The following is a 27,598-nucleotide window of genomic DNA, read 5'->3' on the forward strand; positions in this document are numbered from 1 at the left end:
TCTGTCTGAAGAAGTGCTTCTTTTCAGTGGTCCTGAACCTCACACCACTCACTTCGCTTTCTTATACGATGAGCGAGAAAGGGAGAACATAGAAAAACAAAGTGTTGGGCCCTAGCAGGACATTTTGGGAGGGTCAGGGAGAGAAAGAGAGAGAGAGAGCTTGAAAGGGGAGTTGGAAGAAATCCTATCAAGTCCAAACTGAGGGCTCTTCGCTCCCAATCAAACAACTCAAAGTCAGGTTTCCTCCAAAGCCCATGGAACGTGCACAATGTTCTCTCAAACATGCATTCAAAGGAGCTCCTAATGGCAAATCTTAAGACTCCTAACAAATTGACCTAAGGAGCAAGGCGCTTCCCTTTGGGTCCTCAGCCCCGCTGACCTGACTTTTCTGCCTAGATTGAAGGAGCAATGCCTTCCAGTTCATTAATTACTAATAATTTGCTTAATCCTGCAGACAGCAGGGGGCATCCTTGCCTGTCCTTCCTCAGCAAGCGCTGGGAGAGTGGAACAGCCCCATCCATCGCTCAGCAGCCAAAATAAAAAGCGAACTGGATTTGGAGTGAAGTTCTCTTACTAATCTGAGTGAGCAAAGCAGAGCAAAAAGGAAAAAAAAAAACGAAAAATGAAAAAACCCACCAGAGACTTTTCTGCCGGGTGTGCAGACATGAGAGAGTGAAGCAGAAGAGGTCATCACTGCCAACATTTTATTACGGTGGGTGCCTAATAGAGGGGCTCATGAGAAAGCAGGCAAGGAGCTGCGTTCCAAAATCAGCATATGGACAGCTAGGGATTAAAACCCATTAGGCTTTGAAATTTAAACTGTCAGATTTGTGTTAAAGTTCAGAGCACTGCATTTGGAAGGTGCAACCGGAATAGATGGCACTGATCCAGTCTGCCTGTCACACCGAGGGCCACTCTGCTGGCAAGGAAGGCAACGGGCAAAATTGCACTCACCTGTCTCAGAAAGAGAACCGGGCGGCACACAACACAGCGTGGGGTCCAGGGGAAGAAGGCACTCCTCCTGGCTTTTTTGCAATGTCCCTGCCTCAGACCAAGCATCATCTCTCTCTTCTGTTTGCTTGTTTACAAATGGGGTGATGGGGAGCATAACTCCAAAGGCCAGGAAGGTCTCGGCTCAAACGGATGCAGCCCAGCCCAACACTGCTCCAGGGTGAAAAGACGGTGCCACGGGTGGAGAGATGCGGGTGTGCCAGTGTGTGTGTGCATGGAGGGGGACTGTCTGTTTTTTTGCACCGGCTCATAATGAAGGGGGGCTTTGACACAATATGAAGGCCTGCATGTATATGTGTGTGTGTGTGTGTGTGTGTGTGTGTGTGTGAGAGAGAGAGAGAGAGAGAGAGAGAGAGAGAGAAGGGGGCGGACAGGATGTTCTCAGGGCCCCAGTGAAAGATGCATACAAGGCAATGGCAAGGACATGGTTTATTTAAATAAATAACTAGACTAGAATTCCCAAGATGTTTCAAACGGAATGTTCTTCTTTCTTAGAAGAAACCAAGAATAATATTCAGTCCACACAATCTGTTAATGGGAAGCTTAAAATACAGAGCCCTTTTTTCACACCCCATGTTACAAAGCTATTAAAAAAGGTATTTGAAGCATGTTTTGAAAATCCTTCCTTGGGTTGTTGACAGCACAGCCTTGTAGGGCGGCTGCGGCGGTTAGACCAAGCTGTGACCCGAGGGAACAAGGCCCTTCTGCCCAAAGGATGTGCTCCCCCTCCCAAACCAAGACCCTCCTGTTGGCCCATGAATAAGGAGGGAACCCCCCCACACACACTGCCCGTTGCCCAGTGACAGACTCCCATTTGTGCTGGTTTGGAAAGGACAAGATCCGTCGTCCAGAGAGAACAGCTGTGAAGGAATCCCATGAGAAACGATGGCCTTCTCAGTTGCCCAACAGCAAGAAAGGAGCAGGCCGCTGGCCAGGAAGAGACAGGGGAGCCCACGGGGTCAACAGGTGCACACAGAAGCCCTGGGTGCAAAGCCAGGAAGGCTTCAGGATGGCCAACCTGCTGCCTGTCACCTGTGGCCCAGCCGTCTCCTGAGACAGGTGGGCACAAAGGACCTGCCGGCCCGGGAGCCCCTCCCTGAGTGAGCAGCCACTGCTCCCAAGAAGGCAAGGCTGGCACCCTCTGGCAGAACGGGGATCCTGCCAGGTCCCTCTGCGGTTGTCCAGCCGGGTGTGGAGCCAGGAGGTTTTCTTAGAGACGGGATGTTTTGTTCTGAAGCATCAAAGAGGACAGACTGATCAGGGGAACAATGGGTGCCACGGAGGCTCCAGGGGGAGGGAGGGAGGAACAATACTGGAGCCAGTCCTGGGTTTCTTCCCGGGTGGGCCTCGTGCCAGGCCACGGGGCAGAAGCAGCCACGAGGTCCACCTGCTTAGCAAAAGTGGAGGCAAACAGCAAGGGAGCCGACGCCTCTGGCAAGGCAGGAGGGCGACCCTTCTTCCCACTCCCTCCCAACCCCTTGTGACCCTGGCTCCCTGGGTGGGTGGGTGGGTGGGTGGGTGGGTGCCTGGGGAGTAGATGGGCTACGCAAGGCCCACGATAGGCAACTTGTCATTGGAGCAGGCAATTCCTGGAGTGCTGGCTGTGTGTGATTCTCACAGCCAGAGCCGCTCCCGTCGGATGGCGTTTGCAGCTCAGCTTGCTTTGGTTCGGGGGCAGAAGGGCTGGCTTTCTTTCATAGCTCAGAGACGCTGGGTCATCTTGAACCACCCGGCTGGAAACCCCCGGCAGTTATCAGGCCATCCTTGAGGTCTCCTCTGGACTGCTTGCGTGAAGGGTGCCACTGACCCATAGCTGAACTCGCCCTCATGAACTCAGAGCCCGCGCTGCCCGCTTGCTCTCTTGCGTGTGGCCGGCAGCTTTACAGGCCAGTACAGGCAGGGCTCCTTAAAATGGCAGCCGCACCAAGGGTAGGCAAGTCACACTGCAGGAGCCCAAGGAAGGGGGACGAGGCAGCAGCCCAGCCCCAGCGGGGGCGGGAGTGGGGGTGCCGGAGGAACGGAGAGAAGAGGGGTGCTTCTGTGGACAGCGGCGGCCGGCCGGGGCCTTTCAGGGCCTCCATGGCAGCTGGGGGGGGGGGTTGTCATTGGAAATGGTGGTGGTGATGGTGGGTGGGGAGTTGCGGTGGGTGGGTGGATGCTCTAGGAGGCAGTGCTTTTTGGACTTTGGTGACGAGGGCCACCAGGAAAACCCTGGACTGGGCCCAGGAGTGGGCAGCCAGCCCGCAAGTCTGTTTACGCCGGGTTGGCAAGATCCTTTCTGAGAGACGGCAAACAGATGACAGCCAGCAGACTTGCCTTGACTCCACATCCTTGGAGAAAAAGCAAAGGACATGGAAACAAGGCCCTTTGGGGGATGCAGCTGAAGCTTGGTGCTTGGATGCCTTACGAATGGACCCTCTCCAAAGTCCCAACGGCAGCGAAGCCCTTCGGCCATTCCGGGAATGGAAACACAAAGCAGGATGGGTGGGCGGCAGGGCTGCTCAGTGCAAGCAGCCAGACCCCGGGGGTCACCTCCAGGCCCCACATCCTGTTATTCCTGGTGCAGACTGTAGAGCACCTAGCCAACGGAAACAAGGAAGGCAGCGTGACCTATGCGGATCGGATCTTCAACAGACACAGAGAGAGAGAGAGAGAGATCAGCAAGGCTCCTGAAAGAGGCAGCATCACGGCGGGCGGCCAGCCATCATCACACTTTCCCCTTCGCACAGCGATCCGGCCTGGCTCTGTCCTCAGCGCTCCTCGTTCGGAAGCAGGGAGAAACGCTGGAAGAGGAAACACAGGTGCCTTCTTGGCAGAGGTCAAGGTAGCCGAAATGCTCAAGGGTGGCTGGCCGAGGATCTCCCATCTCCAGAAACCGGCCTCTAAACGGAGCCCTTGGGGCTGCAGCCTCCATCCGAGACAGCTACTCCCTCTCTGTTCCCGGTGCTGTGCTTCGTCTCTCGCCTGACAGAGGAACCCCCCCCCCCCGAGGCAGCTTGCCATCGCACGACATGTCCTCTAGTCCCACTAAATGTATCTCCTTCCAGACGATTGTTTTCCAGGGGACCCAAACATGTTCTTTTGTTACTCGCCTGCAAGCAGCAGGAGATAACTAGCTTTCGATTCTCTGGGGTGGCAGAGAAAGGTCTTAAAATAACGTTGAGATCCTTCTGAAAAATGTAAACAAACTCAAGCCTAGGAAAGCGTCCATCCTGTTGGACTTCCTGGGATTTGGGGTTCGCAAGATCCCTAAGCTCCGCACAATCCCTCACGGTTGCGGTTTTAATAAGAGCTCAGCCACCAGATCTCCACCAAGGATCTCCCTGCTGTGGCTCTGTCGCGCCAGTTGTTTTCTTGGCTTCCAGCGCCCTGTATCCGACCCGGGGAGCAGGGCATCATCCGAAACACACAGCACTCGCATCTCATCAGCTCAGCTCTCGGGGGGGGGGGGCTTTCTTTGCCCTCTCCCATCTTTCCAGACTAGAAATGAGGCTGAAAGGATCCTTCCTGTGGTGGCCCCAGATGAACCCAATCTCCAACCCCACCCCCCGTGGCAACAGAGGCGCCGGTTCTCTTCACTTGGGCTTTTAACTGGGACCGGATTTTCATTCCCTTTCCTTCACTCAAAATTATGGTCTCCGTTTATTTGCTTTTGTCTGGGGTTCTGAAGCAGTTCTCACAGGTCACTGTTACTCTTTATTTTAAGGTCTTGTTTGCTGTTTATCCTTTAGTGATACATTTTGCAAAATACATACGTGACCCAGGAGGTCTAATGTTCCATCAGCCAGAGGCTGCTTGTTTCACCTCTGCCAAGAAATCTCTCTCTCTCTTTCTCACTCACTCACTCACTCACTCACTCACTCACTCACTCACTCACTCACTCACTCACTCACTCACTCTCTCTCTCTCTCACACACACACACACACACACGTCAGCTGATCCCCTCTACTACAGGGACAAATTTTGGCATGCTACTAATTACACTGATGTCAGTTTTTGGGCTTATAATGCCCTTTCCACCATGAAAAAAATAGCACCCATTGGGGGGGGAGGTGAAAGGGGGGAAGGTGTGCTTGTTCGCCTCTGCCACTGGCATGGAAATCTCTTGGCTTGTCTCTGATGCATTTCCAAACCTGCCAACCAAGTCCAAAGCTTCCCGGTCAGAACTCTGTCCGAGGCCTCAGTGATGTCTCTCCTACCTACTGTTGCAAAATGGGTGAGCTTTTTACTGGGAAAGAAAGGCAGGGTTTTCGTTACTTGTTGCTGTTCTTTCTCTTTCTTTCGCATTCTGTCTGCTTTGAGGGAGGTGGGGGGGGAAGGCACCTTCTGCCCAGGCAGGCTGTTAAGAAAGTAACACAACTTCCGGTGACAGTGCAACCGGTTGTGAGAAAATACAGGATTCTGAGAGAGTTTCTGGGAAGGGTTCAAAGGCAAACACTGATCTAAGTCCTGTTCATTTATATTTCCGGAAAATGCGGAAGGAGTTTGCATGTGCCGCTTTGGATCCCTTGTTGGGAGAAATGTGGCATAGAAATAAAACTAATAATAATAATAATAATGTGCCCCCTCCCCACCAGCAACACCACTGAAGTCACTGTTGCCCTAAGTCAGAATCTATTTGATGGCACGTCATTATGACGATGAGAGGGTGGCAGTCCCAGCCCACCCTCACTCCTCTCCCAGTGGGTGGCAGGAATTCGGCCTTCCTAGCCTCCTTCCTTCCTGGATGACGATTCCTTCCCCCTCAGGAGCAACAGGAACGATTCCTGGAATTCTGGGCAGAGCGGCGACCCCGGAATCCGCTTCCACTCTGGACCGTTTCCAAAATCCATGCCGCCAACCTTCGCAGGGCCATCCCTGCCCATCAGCAGCCCCGTCTCTTCCAGAAGGCCAGCAACTGGAAGGAAACGGGGAAGGCGATGGACAGCTGGGGATGTGTGCATCTGTGTGTGTGTGTGTCTCATGCAAAGCCTGACGCTCTCACAACCGGGTGCGCCTTGCGTGAGCATTCCCACCAGCATATATTCCAGTAAGCATTCTCTCAGACTTCCCACAAGAGGCCGATGGAGGGGGTGGATGACCCTGAGATACGCTGCCTCTAATTCTTCAAGAAAGCTCTGGAAAGAGCCGGAGGGGGCTTCTCGGCTGTGTGAACCTTCGAGGCAGAGCGCCAAAGGGTGGCTTCCAAAAATGCACTCCTGTACGCGCACCCACACACGCACGCACGCACTGAGCGGCCAAGAGAAGTCCAACAGAAGGAACCAGGAAGTACTGAAGTTTGGTGGAATAGGATGGTGTGGTCAAGGAAGGATAATCTTCCCTTCCACCGGTGTAGGCAAGCGACCGAGACCTTGGTTCCTCTGCCAGAAAAGGAAGCACCAGGGTCTCCTCCTGTTTTCTCCCACTTGCCACGTCTTTTTGCCCGATGGCAAGAAGGTGGCGCCAGGCAGGCAAGGACATTTGGCTGCCAACGTGGGCCTGTAGCCTTTGGGGATGGGGGTCGGGGAGCAAAGCGTAGGGCGACTGCCCCAAGGTGGTGCCCCTGCCATGACATCACAGCAGCCAAATGGCCACACCCACCTGCAAGGCCAGGACAACCCCACCCTTCACAAGAAGAACACGGAAATAACAGTCGGTGGGAACATGGAGCCGGAAGCCAGAAGTTTCGCTCAGGGATATTACCCCCTAGATCCGGAACGTCCCTTTCCTGGGAGTCTCTGGAAGCCCAGGTGCCTCCAGAAGGCTGGCTTCTAGTTGCTAAATATGAGCCCAGCTATCATGTGGGGAGCCCTATGCCTGCAATCAGAAGAAAGGGCTCGGAGAAACCTCATCTGGTGGCCCATTTTCGAATGAGCTGAGTGGGACTCTTACGGAGAATGGCAAGCTTGGATGGGCCGCCCGAGCCCGAGGGCCAACTCTCCTCCTCCACCTCTTCCTCCTCCTCCTCTCTAGTGCTCCACGTGGGGGTTAAAAACAGAGAAGGCACGAGGACTCATCCAACCGACCGCTCAGGGCTAGGGAGCAGCACAAGACGCAAACCACACCTCCATGAAAAGATTCTGCATTGAAAGGGAGCGAGGAGGTCCGTGGCCCTCCCGAGTTCGCTTCTTTACATCGGTTTTATGTTTCTAGGAAACAGAAATGATGTGCCTGAAGACTCAGGGGGAACCAGAAGAGAGTGGGCAGGGAGAGCCAAAGGCCCCACGTGCCATGGGACACGGACCGTTTTCTGCAAGAGCAGCTGCAGTCGCCGGCGCCCTCCCGGGTTCCCTTGGAGATGCGCGCATCTCGGCAGAGGCTTCTATTTCCATCACGCGCGCACACAGACAGCACAATGTATGCCTCCACGTTTCTCAAAAGGAAGGCCGTTCCTTGCATGTTTGATGGGGAAGATGGTGACAAGCCAGGCTCACTGGGCTCAAAGCTCCCTCTGGGCTCGAGCAAAGCTTGGGGAAAGGACCGCTTGGAAGTACGCTTGCCAGGCCTTCCCTGGCCTCCGTGGCCCAGTGAGGCAGGTAGAAAGGAGAACTCTGAGCGTGACCCCAAACGTCCATGGCTTCGGCCATGGCAGCTGCCACCCATGGGGATGTTGGGAGGTTTAGGGAGGGGGGGCATCTCTGGGGACCCGTGGCCAAGAGCATCAGGTTTAGTTCTCAGGAGGCAGATGTGGGGAGGCTGTGCACTCGGGCCCAGCGACAGGCAGACCCCCTTGGTGCCCGCTGCACGCCCCCCCCCCCTTTTGCTAACCTCACAGCTCGTGCCCCAGGAATAAGACAGCCTCTTCCTTTTCACTGTCGGTCACACAGTTATCTATAATGAATAAATATCACATGCACACACGCACACGCAATCTCTCTCTCTCTCTCTCTCTCAGAGTTCCTAGGAAGCAGGCAGGAACCACCCTCGCTAACCGTCCCATGGCAACGTCCCATTTTCTCCAAGCGTTTTTTCTCCTCCTCCCCGACAAGTCTGGCCGGTGGCAAATCTGTGACTCCAGAAATACAAAAGAAGGCAACAAACTGACCCATTCCTTCTTCCGGCTAGAAGTGTGTGTGTGTGTGTGTGTGTGTGTGTGTGTGTGTATCCAGGAGTGCTTCTGACCATACCAGCCCATCTGTCTTTCTGGGTGTGCAACGGGGGTCCCCCAGCCCTTTCCTGCCTCTAGGCCTCCTTTCTGGTGCCATTCTGAGGGTCTTCCTGTCAGTCTCCTTTTCCATCATCACTACAACCCCAGAATATCTCCTCCTCTCCTCCTTTTTCCGGCCGCGACTCAGGGAGCCGAGAGGGACCAGGAAGATTTTGCCCCAGCTGAGTTACACCCGTAGAGGCAGCCTCAGTCAGGACACGTTGGAAACTTCTAACATGGACTTCTCCAGGTCCGAGAGGTAGGAGGCATGGACGCCGAGAAGTTCTTGGCTGAACAGCTCCATTTTCTTGGAGGAGACATGCCCGTTTTTGCAGGAATGTACAAGGTGTCCGTTGGCTTCCCCGTCCGCCCCGTTCCTGTTCTGGTGCACCTCCAAACCCACTGGGCTCTTCCCCAGATTGCTCTCCAGGTGGATACCATTCAGGTCCCCACCAGCGAAGAACTCTAGACCCCCATCGCCACTCCGTAGGATGGTGCTTTCGGTCTCTCCGCCATGGAGGGAGGTCCTCTGGCTGCCCGAGGCCGGCTTGAAATGCTCCTTTTTGCCAAAGATGTGCTGGTAGATGATTTTCCGGAAGGTGAGCCGGAACTCCCTGATCCTGTAAGCGTAGATGAGCGGATTCACCACGGAGTTGGCATGGGATAAGATGATGGCCAGATACATCAGCCAGGGAGGGAAGCGGATGCAACTCTTACAGAAGAGGGTGTAGCAGTTCATGATGTGCAGTGGAAGCCAGCAGAAGGCAAACAACCCGACGATGATGGCCAGCGACTTGGCTGCATGGACCTCCTTCTGCAGGATGGAGCGGGACCGCTCCCCGTGCGCCACCTTCAGCTTCATCTGCTTGAGCTGCCGCCGGGCCGCCATGAAGATCTTCAGGTAGATGGCGAGCATCAGGAGGAGGGGAGTGAGGACACAAGCAAAGAAGTTGTAGTAGACCATGTACTCCATCGTGACCACCGCCTCGAACAGGCAGGTCATCATCTTCTCGCTGCAATTGTTAGGGAAGGAGCTGTTCCTGCCTGGGGGAGCTTGGTGCCAGCCCAACATGGGCGTCAAGCCAATGATGAAGGACAAGACCCAGCAGATGGCGATGATGCCTTTGGCTCGCGAGCCGGTCACCAAGGCGTTGTACCTGGAAAGGAAGGAAAGAGAAAGTTCTGCCCGTGAGTTCTGGAGGAGTCCTCCGAGTCCACCTCCAAGAGATTCTCACAGTGCCCAGAATAAGAGTCACTCCCGCTACTTTGGGTGCTGATGGCAAAGGCCCCGCGGGTGGAGTCTGCAAGGAGGGCCAGGAACGTGCCACCTGATCCTGGACCTCCCCCTCTCAGGAAACCGGCTTGGGCAGGGCTGCCCAGAATTCTCCCCTGGGCTCCTTGGTAGATAGATGGCTGTGAGGCCAGGGGTGGCTGGGCGTGTGGGTTTGCGCCAGAAGAAAGATCCCCTTGGCATCAACAAGGGGCACTGTGAAAAATGGCTTAGGCTTAGTCATCAGCAAGGGAGGGAGGGAGGGAGGGAGGGAGGGAGAGAGAGAGAGAGAGAGAGAGAGAGAGAGAAAGAAAGAAAGAAAGAAAGAAAGAAAGAAAGAAAGAAAGAAAGAAAGAAAGAAAGAAAGAGCAAAGTGTGCTGCTTTTATACTGCCCCATAGCTCTTAAAACTCTCTCTGGGCAGTTTACAATTTAATTATGCAGGCCACACATTGCCGCTGACCGCCCCCCCAATGAACTCAGGAGGATGAAAGGCGGAGTCAACCTGATCCAAGTCAACTCCCTGAGCCCTTCAGGATCAAACTTGGATCAGGAGCAGAGTCTTGACTGCACTACTGCAGTTTAACCACTCTGCCACGAGGCTCAGCAAGAGCTTTGCCCCAACTCCTGGGTGCTTGGGGTATGCCACTGAGCCCATGAAGAACTCAGGATTGCTTCTTTGCTCCCTCACAGCTGGTCAGCAACTGTGGCCTTCTGGACATTTGGAGACTGGGGCAGCATCTGCAAGCCCTGTCAAGGCGGCCCTCCACCACCAACACCACCAACCAGCACCGATGTGCACCTGAGTGCCCCCCAAGCTCAGTGCCCATTCCCCTCCCCTGCTGCTCTTGTGAGCCAACTCCAGAGTTTGCAGCCGACACGGTTCGCGGATTGGGGGGGGGGTTACACCCACCCTCCCCTTTTTGCACAGGTGCAGGAGGACCCATGCATGCATTGCAAAGGGGTGCTGACAAAAAGCCCAAGCTGGCCAGCTCCGAGGATGTGGTCGCCCACCGACCCCGGCCAAGGCTTGCCTTCCGCCTCCTTGCCTCGGACCTCCCCAGGCCTCCCCTGTCTCTGTAGCTGCTGCTCCTGCTGAGGAAATTCCACTTCGGCTTTCAGGCTTTCAGTGGCTTATTTAAAAACCACAAGTGGGGAAGAGGAAGAGATTAGGCGAAGAACACTCTTGGAACAGGAGCAGAGGAGGGGCCCGATCTGAGGCTGGCCAGCTGTTCTCCCAGGGCCGGAGAGGAGCGCTTCGTGCCGTGACCGGCAGGGTCCCAGGCCAACGCTGCTCTCTCGGGACTCCTCTTTCGGCCAGCAACAGAAGTCGGAGGGCCTGGCCGGGGAGCGAGATGACTCAAGCACGGACCTTTCTCTGACACACCAGAAGCAGAGGGAGAGGGAGAGGGAGGGGCAACCGAGGAGACGTGGCTGCTTGCGCTGCTAATGGAAGCAGATGCTTCTGACGCCTCCCCGGATCACCCTGTGGCTTTTTAAAACTGTCTGTGTGGGTGGGAAGCCGATTAAGAAATGTGGATTTCAGACATTGTCTAAGAGCCAATGCACTCTGCTTCTTGTAGATCTTTTGTGCAGGAGGGGAATGTCTCCCTCATAACCTGATCTTGGGGGGGGGGGGAAAGCAGATCCTGGGGCTACTAAGATGAACCAGGCTGTAGCCCCAGGGAGGGACCACCACTGGATGAGCAGAAGGAGCCACATCTAAACCGAGGTCGCCAGGATGGGCAGAAACACCTGGCACGTCTCTCTGACAGCCAAAGGCAGCTTCATGGCTGGGGGGGGGGGGCAAGTGGTTTTCATCCAGTTTTGTCTATAAGCTCTCGATAGAATTTTTTCTTACATAGTAGAAATTTGATTTTTATTTCTTTTACAATTAAAACTGACTTTGATCCCAAAGAGGAGGAGAAGAAAAACATCCTTGTTTCAGGGGGTCTTCTGGATTGAGCATTTATGGTGTTGTTTGCTATGGATTCTGCCCTGATCTTATCAGGGATTTTCCTGACATCCAAAGGGCTTCCCTCTTATCTCACTTATACTGTTCCCTCCTCCTTCCCAAACATTCCAGGGCTTTTTCTCCCTCTGAAAACTCTTGGTTTATTTTTATTTTTTTGTTCCACTTTACAATGGGGCACACTTTAGCGCTTTCGCACTTCCCAGGAGTTTCAGCATGAATACATCATGAGCAGAAGGAAGCACTATCAGAACAGTATTTGGGAACAAGGGACATTTCCAGGACGCTGTCCAGCCCAAGCACAGCACTGAAGCAGCGAAATACCTTAGTGCTAGACCACCCACCATCCGCCATCAGACCAGGACTTCTAAGAAATCCCACAAATTTCTGCAACCAAGTTTCAGAAAATGAGGCAAAACACAGAAGAATAAATCCAGGGTTTGCAAGGTGCAGTCAGAACGCGAGTTCCAAAATGGCAAGCCACTCAACCCATAGCGAGCGGAGTTGGGGCAGCAACTTTATGTCGATCATCAGTGAACCCAGAATCCATCCAAACACACGGGGGGGGGCGCTGGCCCAGGCGTCACCTGCTCCCAATGAGCAACTGTCTGTTGGTGATGAATCTCCAGTGCAAGCTCAATATATAAACACACAGTTAGAAGGGCAATTGCCCATCCTGGTTCTACCGGTTGGGAGAGAGAAGCTGTCATATAAGGATGGGAAACTTGTTATTTCAATGATCCATCTGCAAATTTGTTTCCAGAAACTGGGTGAAGGTGTTGGTGGAGGCCAACTGATTGGCTGGTCTTGGAATCTATACAACCGCATTTTGGCAGAGGTGGGGAGGCTGGTTTGCTACCCCACTTCAGGCAGCAAAACGGCAGTGAGAGGGAGCCCCTCTCGGTCTTAACAGAGCCCACAATTCCACAGAATCAGATCAGCTGACAAATTGACTGAGCAACCCCACACTCAAGTCTCCCTTGGAAACAGCGCCAGCACTCAGTCCAACCGGAGCGTGTCCATTTTCCTTTGCTATGCTCAGACCCCTCCCTTCCAGCCATGTGCTCAAGTCGGCATCCATAGAATTCTTCTGCCTGCAGAGTTGGAAGGGACCCCCCCCCCAAGGGTCTCTTTCTAGTTCAGAAAACCCACAACTCAGGCATCACTGAGAGACGGCCATCCACCCCCACCCCCCACCCGTCTTTAAAAAAAACTCTGTCCCAATGTCAGGCACTTCTCCCCACCTGAAAGCTTTTGCAAAAGTTTAATCAAGATTTCCCTTTTCTGATTTGAATTCAGAGCTGCAACAAAACCCCAAATTGCTTCATCTTCTGCATTCCCAGCTCCCAAGTATTTGGAGATGGGTATCCCATCATCTCCCGTTCCCCTCCCCTCCTGGTCACAGGGACCCACACTTCTCACTGGGATTTCTTCCAAGGTCCTCTGCCATCTTGCTGTCCCTCCTCTGGACATGATCCAGCTTCCCTGTGCCTTCCCAACACGAGGATGCCCAGAACGGGAGACGGTCATCCAGGGGAGGCCTGCCCAGAGCCAAATAGGGCAATGCTGTTCCTTCCTTTGGGAAGCACATTATATTCCTGTTCTTAACCACTTGAATTGTGCGAGCTTCTTTGCCATCTATTTTAGCAGGTAAAATGTTTGCTGCGGTGTGTGGTTTTCTCCCCCACCCCTCCAGGCTTTTATCTGCTGCCTTTTCCACTGGCCAGATTCCCGGCAGCGATGCCCATGAGGGCATAAATCTGAGAGGCAAATTGACTTAAGTTAAGACATCGCCACAGACATTATTTCTTGCGTACTTAGCCATGCAACTCAGCAACAGATAAGGTCTAAAACGGTTTCTTAATGTGAGACAATGTCCCTCCCCAAGTTATGACAGCATTAAAATTCCGGAGGTGATCCTTGTGCTTTGACAGCTCTCGGAGGCAAGACAGCAACTGTCTCTTGACATTGCCAAGTTCCAACCGGCCGGGAGTCTTGCCCTCCATGACCATGTCAACAGAAGAAGCCAGGGATCCAGCCCTCCCCATCCGGCCCCACCAAACCCTGTTTCTCCTCTTCCTGCCCTGCGCCAGGGTCCCCTTGCCTCCCTCCCCCCTTGCCTCCCTTTGCTTACCGGAGAGGCATGCGGATGGCCATGATCCGGTCGATGGCGATGGCCAGGAGGCTGAAGATGGAGCTTTGCGTCAAGACCAGAACAAAGCAGGCGATGAAGAGGCAGCCATAGAAGACGGCGCAAAAGCCGGTGCTGATGGTGATGGCGAAGGGAATGGCCAGCACGCCCACCGCAATGTCGGCCGCCGCCAGGGACACCACAAAGTAGTTGGTGACGTTCTGGAGGTTGCTGTTCAGGTAAACGGCCCAGCAGACCAAGATGTTGCCCAAGACGGCCAAGACGGCAATGACCAGCTCCAGGAAGATGTAGACCACATCGGCCAAGAAGTCTTTGGTGTTCCCAGGTGCTACCATGGTGGGGTCGGCGCAGGAGGCTCCTGGCTGATCCCCAGGTCCATAGCGGCAGGGCAGTGGGGGATCGGCTCACCCCTCAAGCTCTCTGGGGCAGGGCGGGGGCTCTTGGGGTTCACTTTGGGTGGGCTCCTCTCACAGAAAATGCAGGCAGCCGTGGTGCCGCCCCACACATCGGCTGAGCGCCCACCTCCCCGCACGTATGACAGGTCAACGTCTCTCTGAAAAGTGGATTTCCTGTCCAAACATGATTGCTCTATCAGTCATTTCCTGCCTCCTCTGTTGTGACACCTCCAACCACAGCACTTTAACTTGAGCTCCGAGTTCTCACGGATTTGCTTGCAGGTCCACCGGGTCTTTGAAAGAGCTGGGGGGAAAGAGAGAGAGAGAGAGAAAGAGAATCAGGCAATCACCTACCTGTGATACAAAAGCAAGGGCAGGTGATGCCTTTATTAGACCACAGGAGGGGGGCAGCACGAGGGGGGGGGGGAGAGAGAGAGAGAGAGAAAGGAAACAGTCGTATATATTATGGATAGTGCCGGAAAAGGCATACAAAAGGCCACCTCCACCCCCCACCCCCCCAATCATGGCAGAAGGCCAGGCCAGGCCTGTTCCTTAAAAGCAAGTTCCAAAATGCAGGCTGCAAACAGAAATCAGGAGGGTAAGTTGCAAATCCCACCCCTGGCGGCAGCTGATTAGATTTTCTCTCCCAATGCCCAGAACAAAGAGCTCTGGATTTCATCTGTTTTTTTCTGCGCTACCTGCAATATAACGGTGCACAGCCTGAGGAAGACACGAATAGATCAAAAGCTAGCTTTTGTTTATTTATTTTAAAGAGGTCTAATAAAGGGAATTGATAGCACACCATTATTATTATCAATAATGGTATTGCATACCCTTGGTTTTGTATTGGGGGTTAAAGACTTTGTGGCTTATCTTTTTCTGGATGATAGTGGGTATTCCCCTGGAAAGCATGCCCACCCTGAGCATTTGCACCCGTGACACCCGCAGGGCATCTTAGTGCCCACGGAATGCAAGGCTGAAGCTCCGGCCAAGAGGGCCACAGTTGGCCCGACCAGCTCACTTCCTCTTTGTTCAGCTCTGCTTCGCTCGGACATACGTGATGGAAGCGTTTGTGGATTGCAAAAGGCTCAAGCAGAGATCAGCAACTCAGGGTGGCTTTAAAGAGCCAAACACTTGGCTCCTGCTTTTGCACCAACCAACCCTTTTACTGGCATTCCCACAAAACAGTATTCCAGTCATTGCCATAGAATGCCAGGCCATACATCTTGCTATTTTATTCATCCTGTGACAAATGTAGTTTTATCACGACTGGAGGGACTAAGCTTTGAGGTGCTTGGCTGAGGAATGGGGGAATCTCTGCTCCCTCTGAAAATAAACATGTGTGTGTGTGGGGGGGTCTTGTTAGCATCCCCTCATGCTCTGGGCTGTGGTTCCCCCCAAACCATGGTAGTCAGTGACTTCCCATTCTAGTGCTGTAAATCTACTCTGGATTTTAATCTGCACTTTCCGGGAGCTTTCCAAGGTGCTGCATTTTACAAAAAAACAGTTCCAGGACTCCAGCGTCAGGGCCATCATCCTGTCCTTTGAGTCGGAGAATTCTCCAAAGAAAGGCCAGGTGAAAATGACGGAGCTTTCTTGCATGGCCTTGATAGGCAGCCCAAGACTCTCCTCCATAGTGGAGAGGGGACAGAACAACAGCTCAACAGAAAGACTGATTTCCCACAGAGGGTCAACGTTTTCTATAAAGGCACTGCTGGCTTTCGCGGCCCATGTGGTCACTTCGTTGTCAATGAGAACGCAGCAGGAGGTGGTGCTGAAATTATTCATATCCACCGCAGTAAGAGGGGTGGGTGGGTTCATACAACTTCAGAACTGGCTCCTTATATAATACCTCTTGGGCAGATCGGTCCATCCCCACCGTCTTTATCAGTATTGACCTTCAGGCTAAAATGGTTACAGGCAGAGGAGAACAGATCAAGACTTTTTTGGAGGGGGGGAGGGACATATCCAGCAGCGTGTTTCCATTAAGATCACAGTGCCTGGTCAGGAAAACATTTATATCTGCTTGCAGGCACCTGTTCAATAAAAAGCAGTGAAGTAGAGATTTTCTTGGACATTCAGCTTATCAGTCTCGCATGGGGCAAATGGGTTGAAGGATATTCAGAAGGAAGGAGAAAGTTGTACAAGGTGTAAAATATTCCTCTGGGTCTTATAGGACTTAACCCTTTTGGGATAAATGCCAGCTGAGACAAGCACAGGATTCTGATTCTTAGTTTTTCCCCCCTCCCTCTAGAGGTCTATAAAGTTCTGCAGGGCTCTTGGGGAGAGGTTCAAGCATCAGACTTGGTGATCTGACAGCACTCCTTGGCACATAAAAACTCATGCCCTGCACAGAATGAGATTTTATTTACAGTCTCTAGAGATGCCGCAGATGGAACATCGGTCCGATAGTGAGGTCGACACCAGCCTTTCCTTCCCTGTAAGCATCATAGAAAACACAAGGCTGGAAAGAGCTGGAGCCGGGACACAGCCCTGTTTGACACCATTTGCCATGAGAAAGGGATCAGAAAGGATGCCGGAGACGATGAGACAAGCTTGCGTACCATCATGTCATCCTCCGACGATATGCGTAAATTTCTCAGGACATCCATGCTTCTTCATGATTCCCCGTAGCTCTTCTCCGCACACAGTTTGAATGGCTTTAGTTTGATCTGTGAAGGCTGCATCTTGCTCCTTCCCTTGAATGGCCAAGATCACGCCAGCCGTCACGCGTTCCTCCTGGAAGTCCCACTGAGTTTCTGTTAGGAGATCTCTTCTCAAGAGCCCTCTGAAACAATTCAGAAGGATTTTTGCCAAGTCAGGGGACCAGGTGCTGCTTTATTTAGGCCAGGAGGTATTTTGCTCAGTTAACAGTATCTACTTTATTCTTCATTGTATGCATTTTTAACCCTGTAAGCTGCCTCCTGCAGGCAGAGAAATGGGTTGGACGTGATTTAAATAAACAAATGTGGAGCCCTTCTGTTTGTTCACCGCTGCGAAGAGGTCTGCCTGCCATTCTGTACAAAAAACATTTCCAGTTTACACCTGGGGTAGAAAATCCTGTGAGCCAACAGCTCTGCCTGCCTTGAATTCCCACAACCGCGTTTGCGAGAGAGACGGAGAGTGTGACACACAACGCAGACCTGAGCCCACCAGATGGGGGCTGGACTGAGGAGTCCAGAGACTTTGAGGCTGGTTGTGACTGGGACCGCTGCACACACCGACTGGGGCTACTCGTTGCTGTCATCCCGGAGGCAAAACCAGTTACCAGAAAGCAACACACAAGACACAGCCCCAAGCTGGAACCAACCTTTCCGTGCAAGCTCTCGAAAGGGGATTAATTCTTCCTGCTCACCACCAGCAACGTCCGTGCTGTGTTTTCAGAAGATGCACGGCCTGCCTGTGCTTTTCAGGGACCCGTGGCAGCTGCTCCCCGTCCATTTTTCACTGCCCAGAACAGGCTGTTCCACGGCTGCTCTCGGCCCCTGACAGCTAAATTGTTTTCTAACAATTCCGTCAAGCAGCTGGCAAGGAAACTGTGAGGAGGAGAGGCATTTCGGGTAGAAACGCCCAATTGACCTTGCGCAGCCAGCAAAAGTGGCTGAGAAGGCAAAGCCACCTGCAGCTGGCTGGGCAGGGCATGTCCGGGGTGTTTCAGGTGGGAGATTACAGTGGTGCCTCGCTAGACAATGATAATCCGTTCCACTGAAATCACTGTTTAGCAAAATCATTGTCTAGCGAAAAGCATTTCCCCATTGGAATGCATTGAAACCTGTTTAATGCGTTCCAATGGGGAAGAATTGTCGTTGCCTAGCGAAGATCGACCATAGGAAAGCCGCTTTGCGAACCACCGATCAGCTGTTTAAATCGTCTTGTGAAGCTTGGGTCCCGAAAACACCTGTTTTGAGAGCACGGAGGGAGCTGTCAAAATCGTTATCTAGTGAAAATCGGTTTGCGAAGCAGGGACCAAACATTGTCCAGCGATATTCCCCCATAGGAATCACTGTTTTGCGAATCGCTATAGCAATTGCAAAAAGTCAATGTCTAGCGAAAAAGCTATCATGCAGGGTAACTGTCTAGCGAGGCACCACTGTACTGGTTTCCCTCATCGTTTGCTTGAAACCTCTGCCCATTTGCATCTGCTTGGACAATCAGTGACACCTATTGAATGGCTGCTGCCACTTTTACAATTTCGCTGTTGGTTTCAGATGATGTAAGTGTGTGGTTATCACTAATGTGAGTCAAAAGAGAAAAAAGGAAAAGAGAAGAAAAGGCTAATGCAATGTGAGGCTGCATCAACATAAGGATGATGTCCAGATCAAGGGAAGTAATAGCACCAGAGTAGTTACTCACCAGCCCATCCTGCTTTAAAAACTGGATTAAGTTCAGATGAATGAGGAGGGGGACTGGTCAAAGAAACAGCAATAATTTAAGCTATGCAGATGACTCCCTCTGACTGGCAGAAAGTAGCTATGCTTTGGGACAACGAAGGAGGAAGGTTAATGGAAGTGCAAAAGGAAGGTTATATGAAGAAGAGATCAATAAGGATTGCAGAAGAATTTCATAATTTTTATCAAGGAATCCAAATTGTTCAACATTTTCCATGCCTTAGCTTAATTTCCTAATCATGCAAACAAAGGCTACAGTCAAGGAACCAGCAGAAAATGGAGACTCAGCAGGGCAGAAATAAAGAAAGAAATAGAAAAGATCCTTAAGAATAAGTATGTGTCACTCAAAGTCAAAGCCCAGGTTGTTGTTTTTTTGTTTTTTTGTTTATACTCAGTCCTTTTCTTTAAAAGGACCAAAGGTAGCTTACAACAATTAAGAGACAATGTTTAAAAGCTAAAAACAAATCATCCACACTATGGTATTCTTGATTACAATGTAAGGAGGTGAAAGCTGAACAGTGAAAGAAATTGAGAGAAAAAAAGATGATTCATTTGAAATGAGTTCTTGGTCAAGAGCTTTGCAGGTATTATCAGCTTCCAGAAAGACAAATACGCAGGTCCTAAATCAAGCTTGGGATCTCACTGAACAGGAAAATGACTGAACTGAGGCTGTTGTCCTAGGGATACATTATAAGAAGAGCAGACCCCCTGGAGAAGACAATAAGGCTAGCAAAAGCGGAAGGCAATTGGAAAAGGAAGAAACTTTAGCCTGCCTTGGATTGCAACAGCCTTGAGTTTGGAGAACCCGAGAACAGCCGTGAATGATGGGCCCTTTTCAAAGTTGGAGATGACTTGACAGCACATAACCGCCACCTTCGGCTTTGATCAGGCCTCCCCCGGAGCTCCGTGTTCATCTTTTGGGCACCACAGTTTCAGAGGAATACCGGGGAACTGAAATGGGTCCAGAGGAGGGTGACCAGGATGTCAAAACGCCTGGAATCCAAGCCCTAGAAGGAAAGGCGGCTGCAAGAGCAGGGCCTGTTTCTCCTGGAGAAGAGGGAGCAGTGACACGATGGCCACCTCGGAAGGCCTCTCGCGTGGAAGACCAAGCAAGCTCGGTGGCTCCTGTTCCAGAAGGCAGAAGCCAAAAACAATCAATTCATGTGAGAAGGAAAAAAAAGGTTCTGAGCAAATGCAATGAAAGAATTTCTGGCAGCCAAGAGCTGTTAGTTAAGATGATGAAATGAGGATGGGCTCTCCCTTTGCTGGAGGTTTTTAAGCGGAGTTTGGAGGAATGTCTTTTCTAGATACTTGGGCTGTGGATTCCCTGCATCAGCAGAAGGGGTTAGGAGTGGGTGACCCTAAGGCTCCCCCTCAGACTTGACAATTCTATGATTCTACCTGATTTCCCCACTTCTTTACAGAAACCAAGAAAAAGAAAGGCAGGGGCAGTGATGGGAAGATCCCAGCCACCCTCCCGGGCTGCCCACTTGCCAAGCAGGAGGCATTAAGCCCGGCTATCCTACAGTCTTGGCCTCGTTTCACCCTCATCAACCTCTCTCTCTCTCTCTCTCTCCAACACATGCAGAGGGACAGAAACACAATTGCTCAAATGCAGAGCTTTGGAAGACAGGACACGGGCCTGATGGCGGGCCCCGGGCAGGCCCTTTGACTGGCACAAGCTGGCTGGGCACCTCGAGAGTTCTCCAAAGCGGAACTCCAACCCTGGGCACAAAGGCCCCAATCCTGCCTCAGGGGCTGGCAAGAGGTGGCCGAGGGGGGTGGCTGCCTTAGGATAGCCTGGGGATGTGGGTCAGCAGCTAGGAAGAGGATGATGACGTTAGCAGCAGCATCATATGATAACTAATCATGACAAAAGTCACAGGCGCGGAAATGACGGCTCTTGTTTCTACTCTCTCTGGTTGGATGTCCTGTCTCTGTCTTGCCCGCTCCGTCTGTTTCCAGGACGAAAAGAAAATTGCAGGCCATTTCCTGTGTGGGGGCGGCAGCTGGTCCTCTGGTAAAGGTGGCCACAGAATGGGGGAATGCCGCGCCGGTATCCCAAACCCACTCAACGCTCCTTTCCGCTTTGCAAGGCCACCTGCTGTGTTCCTTGGGTGGGGCGGGGGCGGGCGGGGGGGAGATGGTCCCCTCCCCAGTTCTTCATTCCTCTACAGGAAAAGCCATGAAGGCAGGCCATAAAGTGCTGCTCCGCAACGGTGCAAGGGTTTACTTCCTCCCACGTCAAGGTGGATCATGGCCCAGCTGCGGCTCTCCAACTGGGTGTGTTGGAAGGGGACTGCAATTGGCAGTGGGCCACGTCATTCCACCGCCCCTCCCGCATGCAGACGGACACGTATGTGCTCACAAACGCGGATGGTCTGCCTGGAGCTGCACTGAACGGGCCGAGATTCCCCCCAAATGAGCTTGTTTGCTCCCGTACGAAAGAAGTCACACCCGAAGGAACTGACCAGCTGCACTCCCGGCCAGAGCAAACACAGACACACCTCCGAGGAGGGAGAGAGAGAGAGAAGAGTCCAGTGGGAAGAGTCCTCTTGATCACGCCCAGCCTCCACCCATGGGCTACTCACGCGTTGCCTCAGTTCCACCCAAGGAAAGAGCCACAGAAGACGGGCAGGGCCTCCCGTTGTATTCCTGACTGCGTTCAGAAATCTCCATCAGCCCCACAGGCTTCCTGGCACTTTAGCCTAAGAGCCTCCCTCCCTTTTCTCAGGGTTGTCCCTCAACACAACAAGCAAGGTCCTGCACCAGGGCGGTGTGGTCGGAGAGGGCATTCGGATGGGAGGGGCTTGTGCCCAGCCAGTGCCATGGCTGCCCCCCAGCACCATGGGTGGGCCTGTCGCCTCCTGGCTCCCTCCAGTCCTAGCCAGCATCACCAGGGAATCCTAGACCAGCTACCTCTGGGAGCCACACAAGGCCCAAGTAGAGCCAACGGCCCTGGAAGACAGAGAGGCTCTGTTTCCACTGGGGGTGGGGATCCCATGTGGCCATTGCAAGGACGTCCATTCTACAGTCCCCACCACCTTCTAGACCCTGGAGCCAATCAACACTTCTGGCTCCTGAATGCAGACTCTGAAGCCCACTGGCTGATCACAAGCCCTGGAGATGGGTCTCTGGGCTTCAAAATAACACTTTGCAAGGGCCAGGTGGAGGATTCACACCTGCCCGTTGCCAGTCACATTAACCAGAGAGACAGGAGAGAGAGAGAGAGAGAGAGAGAGAGAGAGAGAGAGAGAGAGAGAGCAGCTGAGGGGGACTGCCATTAACCCTCACAGCAGCCCTGACGCCACAGGAAAACGGGGCCTCGGAGCAGTGGCAGAATATCGGCCATCGCCTCCTGGGAGGAGGGCTCCGCCGACCGCCTTCCTGCAAAGATGTTTCCTCCATAAAGTCCTTCAGAAAGCGAGGCCTTAATGACCACAGGGGCAATCAAGGAGCAGGACGACAGGGTCCTTTTCAAAAATGGAAAGGACGGATGAAGCAGGAGAAGGGAAGCGCTGGGGATGCCCGGGTCCAGACATCCCACAAAAGCCCAAGGGTGAAGCCCAAGGACCTCCACCGCAGGCGAGGAGGCCAAGCTGACTCCCAGGGGTCCCCACCCCTCTGAGCTGGCATTGGGGTTGGCTTTCAGTCCTCTCTGCTCTGGCTGGACACACGCAAGTGGAGACAAAAACTCTCCAGGGGAGCTGGTCTCGAGGCCCCGTTTATCTACAGTGTCTTGAGCCGATTCCCCACACCTTGGCAGTCCTGGATTAGCCACTCACCGCTCTGGGGAGGTCTCTCTTCAGCTCCCCACCCTGCAAGCCAGCGGCTGGTCCAGTTCACACAGACTGTTTCAGACCCGGGGGAGACCTCTCTCAGATGCTGGCCTTGACCACAGAATGTGTGGCTTCCCCCATCCGCGTCCCCCGGCCTCCACAGGAAGGGTGGTGGTGGTGGTGGGGAGACGCTAAGCCCCTGCTGAACCCGCCAGTGGCCGAGAGGTGGCCGGGGCCAGCCTGGCCATCAGGCAGAGTGAGGACCTCGACTCAGGTGGAGCAGTGGACAGCCTGCCCCTAGGACAGGGCAAAGAGGAGACCAAGAGGGATCCTTCCTCTCTTCGGTCCTCTTTGAAACAAAACAGAACAAAAAAAAAAGATTCAGGAAGGGGTTTTTTTGTGAGCTCAGGTGCTTGCAGAGCCCTGTTAAAGGCAGGACCCGCCTGGGGAGGGTTGCCTTTTTGGCTTTGCTTTCATGGAGCAACACCTGTGTTTTCCAGGTAACAGCCACGAGCTGCCCAGGTGCTCCGCGGGTACCCAATGAGGGCGGTGTAGGCTTTACTTGGTGATCTATTTGCCACATTTTAATGTCTCTCTTAATCCTAAACAAATCTCATGGAAATGGCAGTTAAGCACATCGATCTTTTAATGGAAGAGCAATCCAAGCTGCACAGCGACGGCTTGCCATTATCCAGTTCTCCCTGCTCGGCCCCCATCCGTTTACTTCCTGCTCTACCTTTCCTTCTCCAGCTGGTGTAACCCGAGCACCTTCGTCTCTCTCTCTCTGTGTGTGTGTGTGTGTGTGTGTTAAAAGCCTCCAAGCAAAAGGATGCAGTGCTGGGAGATGCAATTTCTACACAGGATCCCTAGTAATTCCCATCCATGCCTTGAACTCCTTTTGATTAGGAGACTTCACAGAGAGGCTCCCAGCAATAAACCTTTTCCACCACCACCACCACCACCCCTGCCATTGGCCGGGGAAGGCAACACGGGAGATTCCCCTCCTTTGAGCCAGGTCAAGATCGGCCCGATGAAGGCATGTGGTTTTATGACTCTTTGGACAGACTTCGTCTGGAGAACTGCGTGTAGTTCAGGACGGGAAGGAGGATGTCCAGAGAAAGGCAATCAAGATGGTTGAGGGCCTGGAAACCAAACCCCATGAGGACGGGTGGAGGGAACTGCAGGGATAGGCTCTGGAGAAAAGAAGACCGAGAGGTGACAGCAAAAGGGCTTCTCCCAGGGGAGGTGGAGCAGAAGGGTTGTTGCCACCCCAGAAGGCAGGGCAGGGCAGGGCCCAATGCAGGGGAGCCCAGCGGCTTTGGGGTGCGCTTGGAGGTAAGAGTGTGTTGGCTGCAGAAAGGGCTTGTGCCTTGTGGGGGGAGAGTTACTGGGGACCATGACACGGGGGAGGGGGGGAAGAGCTTTCCCCTGCATCCTCCTGGAGGGTGTCTGGATGGATGGGTTCGGTTTGGCTGCCGTGTAAAGAGACAGACTCCTCATGTTCTTCTATGGGAACATTTTTACTTTGACAGGTGGGAGAGGAAACAAACACCCCAAATGGGAGCCCTTTGAGTGGTAACCCTAGGAGGTCTTTGCAGGGGGAAAAGCACCCTCAAACCACCTGCAGGCCAGAGGAAGGCAGACAGAGAGAGTCCCTGAGCTGGAGGAAAAGAGGATCTGCCCGGTTTTTCAGAGGGATGGGCAAGCCATGGAGAGGAGGAGATGCCCAGCTCTGGAATGCTCCAGGGAGGGAGAGAGGGAGGGAGGGAGGACCCCGATGGGGGCAGGAGGGAGGGGGAGCCAGGAAGCAGAGCTCAGAGCTAGTCCCCCCCCCCATCTTCTGTCCAACAGACCAAGGAAGCCTGGCGCAAAGCCCCCCCCCCCAAAGAGATGGGGACCGTCTCTTTGCCTGCTTGTCTTCCCAGGGCTGATGAAGGAACAGCTCCTACTGCTCAGTTTGATGGCAAACTAAGTGGGGTTGGGTGTGGGTTGTTGGTTGGTTTGGTCATACTGTGACATTTTTATAGGATTTTTATTTTATACACTGCTTTCTCCGGAGTGTGCAATTGTGTCCTGAAAGGTGGTTTACAATTAAATAAAAACAAACATACGCTGCACCAGGCTTCTCAAAGCTCCCCCTCCCAGCCACCCACCCATCAGTTTCACTAACAGCCTGCGCTTTCTTTCAAAGTGGCACAAGGTGCCACGCGTGGGACCCGGCCAGCGCCGCAAAGGGACACGTGGAGCGGCCCGTGGCGTATGTCTCACAGGAAGCAGGTGGGGAGGGGGCGCAGAGGTATAAAGTCTCCATGGGGTGTTGGGTTTCGTCAGCTCCAGCAACTGCTTAGTTGTGTTGTTCTTTAGTTCTGGGGACTGTAAAAACCCATTCCAAATGGCAGAATTGCAGCTCACAGCTACTCAGGACATTATTGTCATGTTTGTGTTTACTCCAAACAATGTGCCCCCCCTTTTTTTGGTAATTAAAAATCAGTATTGTAACAGAATGCTGTAAAAGATTCCGATGCCCTTCCCAGGAAAAAAGGGGGTGGCTTGTCTCTTATCTCCCGGGGGCCCAGTTTCTTCAGCCGCGGGATGGGTGGGATGTCAGAGGTCCAAAGCTGAGAACCGCCAGACGGCACAGCAGCCCAAACCAGGAAGGGCCAGAGCCAAGCGGGGGCTTTTGGGAATGGAGCGAGTGGCCCTGCCCAGGCTGCTGTCATGGGGAGCAGACCCTCCCCAAGGTCTTGGGCCCCAGCTGGACAGGGACAGCCTTTCTCCTCCTGGTCCCGCAAGAGCCTCTCCGAGAGAGAGAGAGAGAGAGAGAGAGGGGCTGTTTGTGAGGTGCAAGGCACAGGACAGAAACCTGCTACGGAAACCTTCAAAAGCCAGCCCTCATTTTAAGGTGAAGCCCACCCGACCAAGTTCCCATTTGAAGAACCCAAAACGGCCCTTCTCCCAAGGCTTCCATCGAATGGGTGCCTGGTCTCCTCTCTTCCGGCGGTCCAAATTCGCCAAGCCCTTCTCCCTTGGCCATCAGCTGGCATGGATGGGGGGGAGGGGGGAGGAAAGGCGAAAGGAAGTGGCAGACCTTTTCTCTCTTAATGAGTTCTTGGGGGGGGGGGACAACCCTAAAGCTGGTTACGTGGGGAGGCGGAGGAGCCGTCCTCAACTAAATCCCAAACTCACACAGCTCCTGCTCCAAAGCAGATTCATCTGTGGGACCCTTGCTTCCCTAAAGGAAAGTCGAACTTAAATCCAGCACCAGATGAAACGGTGCAGAAACCCACCGGGCTCCTGGGTGTAGCTGTGCTAAAAGGCTTGGTGTGTGACTGGGAGGGAGGAAGGAGAGCGGCCGTCGGGGGGGGGGGGAGCGGGAGAGAGGGGACGACCGTGCCTGTCTCCCCTCCGAAAACGCAATTCCCGGGAGCAAGCAGGGAAGATCCAGAGCCCTCCCCCCGGGGGGCTGCAGGGCAGGGAGACCGGCAACGAGGGCGCGCGGGAGGGGGGGGGCTCGAGCTGCTGCCCCAACAGCCCCCCCTCACCCGGGGAGCGAGAAGAGCCCGATCCTGGGGCCCCCGCGGGGATGGAGAAGGGTCCCTCTCTCGCTCGCTGGCTCGCTCGCCCGCCCGCCCGCCCGCCCGCCCGCCCTTTTTGGGGGTCTCCCTCCTGGACAAGGGTCGTCTGTCCATGGGGTGGGGGGGATAGGGAACGAGTTGACGAGCCTTCTGCCGCCTAGCCGAGGGGAACCTTCTCACGCCCACCCTGGCTCTCCTTCCCCCGAGCGCGAGAAGCTCTCTGTTCGGAAACTCGCCCTCCCGTCCCCGCAGCAGCCCACGGAGCGGGTCAGGGAAAAGGCGAGACGGCCCGTCTCCGCCTGGCCTACCTCGCAGGGCTGTGAGGAGGAGGAGGAGAAGAAGCCCGTCCTCCCACGCACGCCCGAAAAGCAGACGGGGCGGCTCCCTGTCCCGGGGCTTCGGACGGAGGGGTGGACGTGAGACCCCCTTGCCGGGTCCCTTCGGCGTCGAGGGGCGAGCGGGGCACCTCTTCTCGCCCGGCGCACGCCTTGGCACCGGCCGGCCAGCCCGCCCGCCCTCCCGCCCGGACCCCGAAGCACCTGCCCGCCCACCTCCGGCCCCTGTCCCGAGTGCGCCGCTCACCTGCCTGCCGCCGCCGCCGCCGCCGCCGCCGCCGGGCTTTTGCTGCTCCTGCTGCTGCTCCTGCTGGTGGCGCGGCTTCCCGGCTCGGACTCCGCTGCCGCCCCGGCCAGCCCAGCCCAGCCCAGCCCTTCCGCGCCTCGCCGGGGCTCTGCCTCCCTCCTCGCCGGCTCCGCGGAGGCGCAACAGCCGCGCCCCCTGCCGGCCAGGAGTTGCTGCGCGGGGGCCCGAGGGCAGGCGCGCCGCCACCGGAGGCCTTTCCGAGCGTTGCGCGCTCCCCGGGAGCCAACCACGGCACCTACCTCGCAGGGGTCTTTGTGTGAAGATAAAACGGAGAGGAAGAAAGCAGGGCGGATGACCAGGACAGCAGCAAGGAAGTGGTGTCAAGCGGGTTCCGACTTCTGGAAACTCTCCCTGGATTCTCTCTGATGTCAAGTGATTCGAAGTGATTTCTCCCTTTCTGGCGGCGTTCTGGTGGGACTCCGGCAGCGCCTCCAAGGAGGCACAGGTGGAAGGGGCACCTCAGCCCATCAGCCACAGACAGGCTGATGATCTCAGTTGCTTCCTCTCCTGAGCAGGCGCTGTGGGGGGTCCAAATATCCAGCCCCAAGCACCCCCACCCACTCAGGTATGGCGCAAACAGCACCACCTTACAGGTTTCAGGAAGGGCTGCCTGGAGGGTCCCTCGAAAGGGGCCAAAGGGGCAGGGGATCTGAAGGGCTGGGTTTCAAGTCAAGAGGTCAAGGTGGTGAACATAAGGAAAGCTTCCTGGGACACAGAGAATAATCAGGACACGGTTCGCTTGGTTACAGGGCACTAACACGGCGAGGCAGGTCTCCTTCTGGCTCAGGTGGAGCCTCTCCAATGGGCACAGATCCAGCTGCTCCCAAATGTCCCCCTGTGCCCAACAACTTTCAAGGCCACCCATCCCCACCCACCCACTGCCCACTCCCTTTTCCGAGAAAGGCCACCGAACAAGGCCAAGCTTTCGAGGGCCTTCCTCGCAAGCCGAATGAGGGTTCCAGGGACATGAGCCACCCTTTCCTGCTGCAGCGCACACCGTTCCAGCAGTACAACCTGGATGAGGCTTCCCATTTCCAACCTTCCGATGCAGCAGGCACAGACCCAGCCTGGTTTCCAATGGCCCCACCTCCATGATCACATCCTGCAGCACATTCTCTAGGAGAGTCGACACCAGTTCTTTGCCCCGCAAGGATGGTGACCTTCTTAGTCACAGTTTCACTTTCTTAGAGTGATGTCCTCTGTCCCACAACTGCAGAGGTGCAATCATTCTGGGATTTAGTCACTACACCATCTGTGAAGGCCCTGTTCCGTCCTCCTCCTCTCCAGC

At 54.2% G+C, this 27,598-nt stretch overlaps 1 protein-coding gene across 1 annotated transcript; it reads right to left on the bottom strand.

Annotated features, from left to right (window-relative positions):
* Positions 1-4,684: 4,684 nt before the first annotated feature.
* On the bottom strand, positions 4,685-26,391 carry ADORA2A (adenosine A2a receptor). The gene is made up of 3 exons (XM_072983181.2): positions 26,251-26,391; positions 13,514-14,230; positions 4,685-9,295 (listed from the first exon to the last, which is right to left on the bottom strand). The coding sequence occupies exons 2-3, from the start codon at positions 13,864-13,866 to the stop codon at positions 8,350-8,352; spliced, it is 1,299 nt and encodes a 432-aa protein (XP_072839282.2). The 5' UTR covers positions 13,867-14,230; positions 26,251-26,391; the 3' UTR covers positions 4,685-8,349.
* Between the last annotated feature and the right edge of the window lie 1,207 nt (positions 26,392-27,598).

Source organism: Pogona vitticeps, chromosome 14 (genome assembly GCF_051106095.1).
Source record: "Pogona vitticeps strain Pit_001003342236 chromosome 14, PviZW2.1, whole genome shotgun sequence".
NCBI lineage: Eukaryota > Metazoa > Chordata > Lepidosauria > Squamata > Agamidae > Pogona > Pogona vitticeps.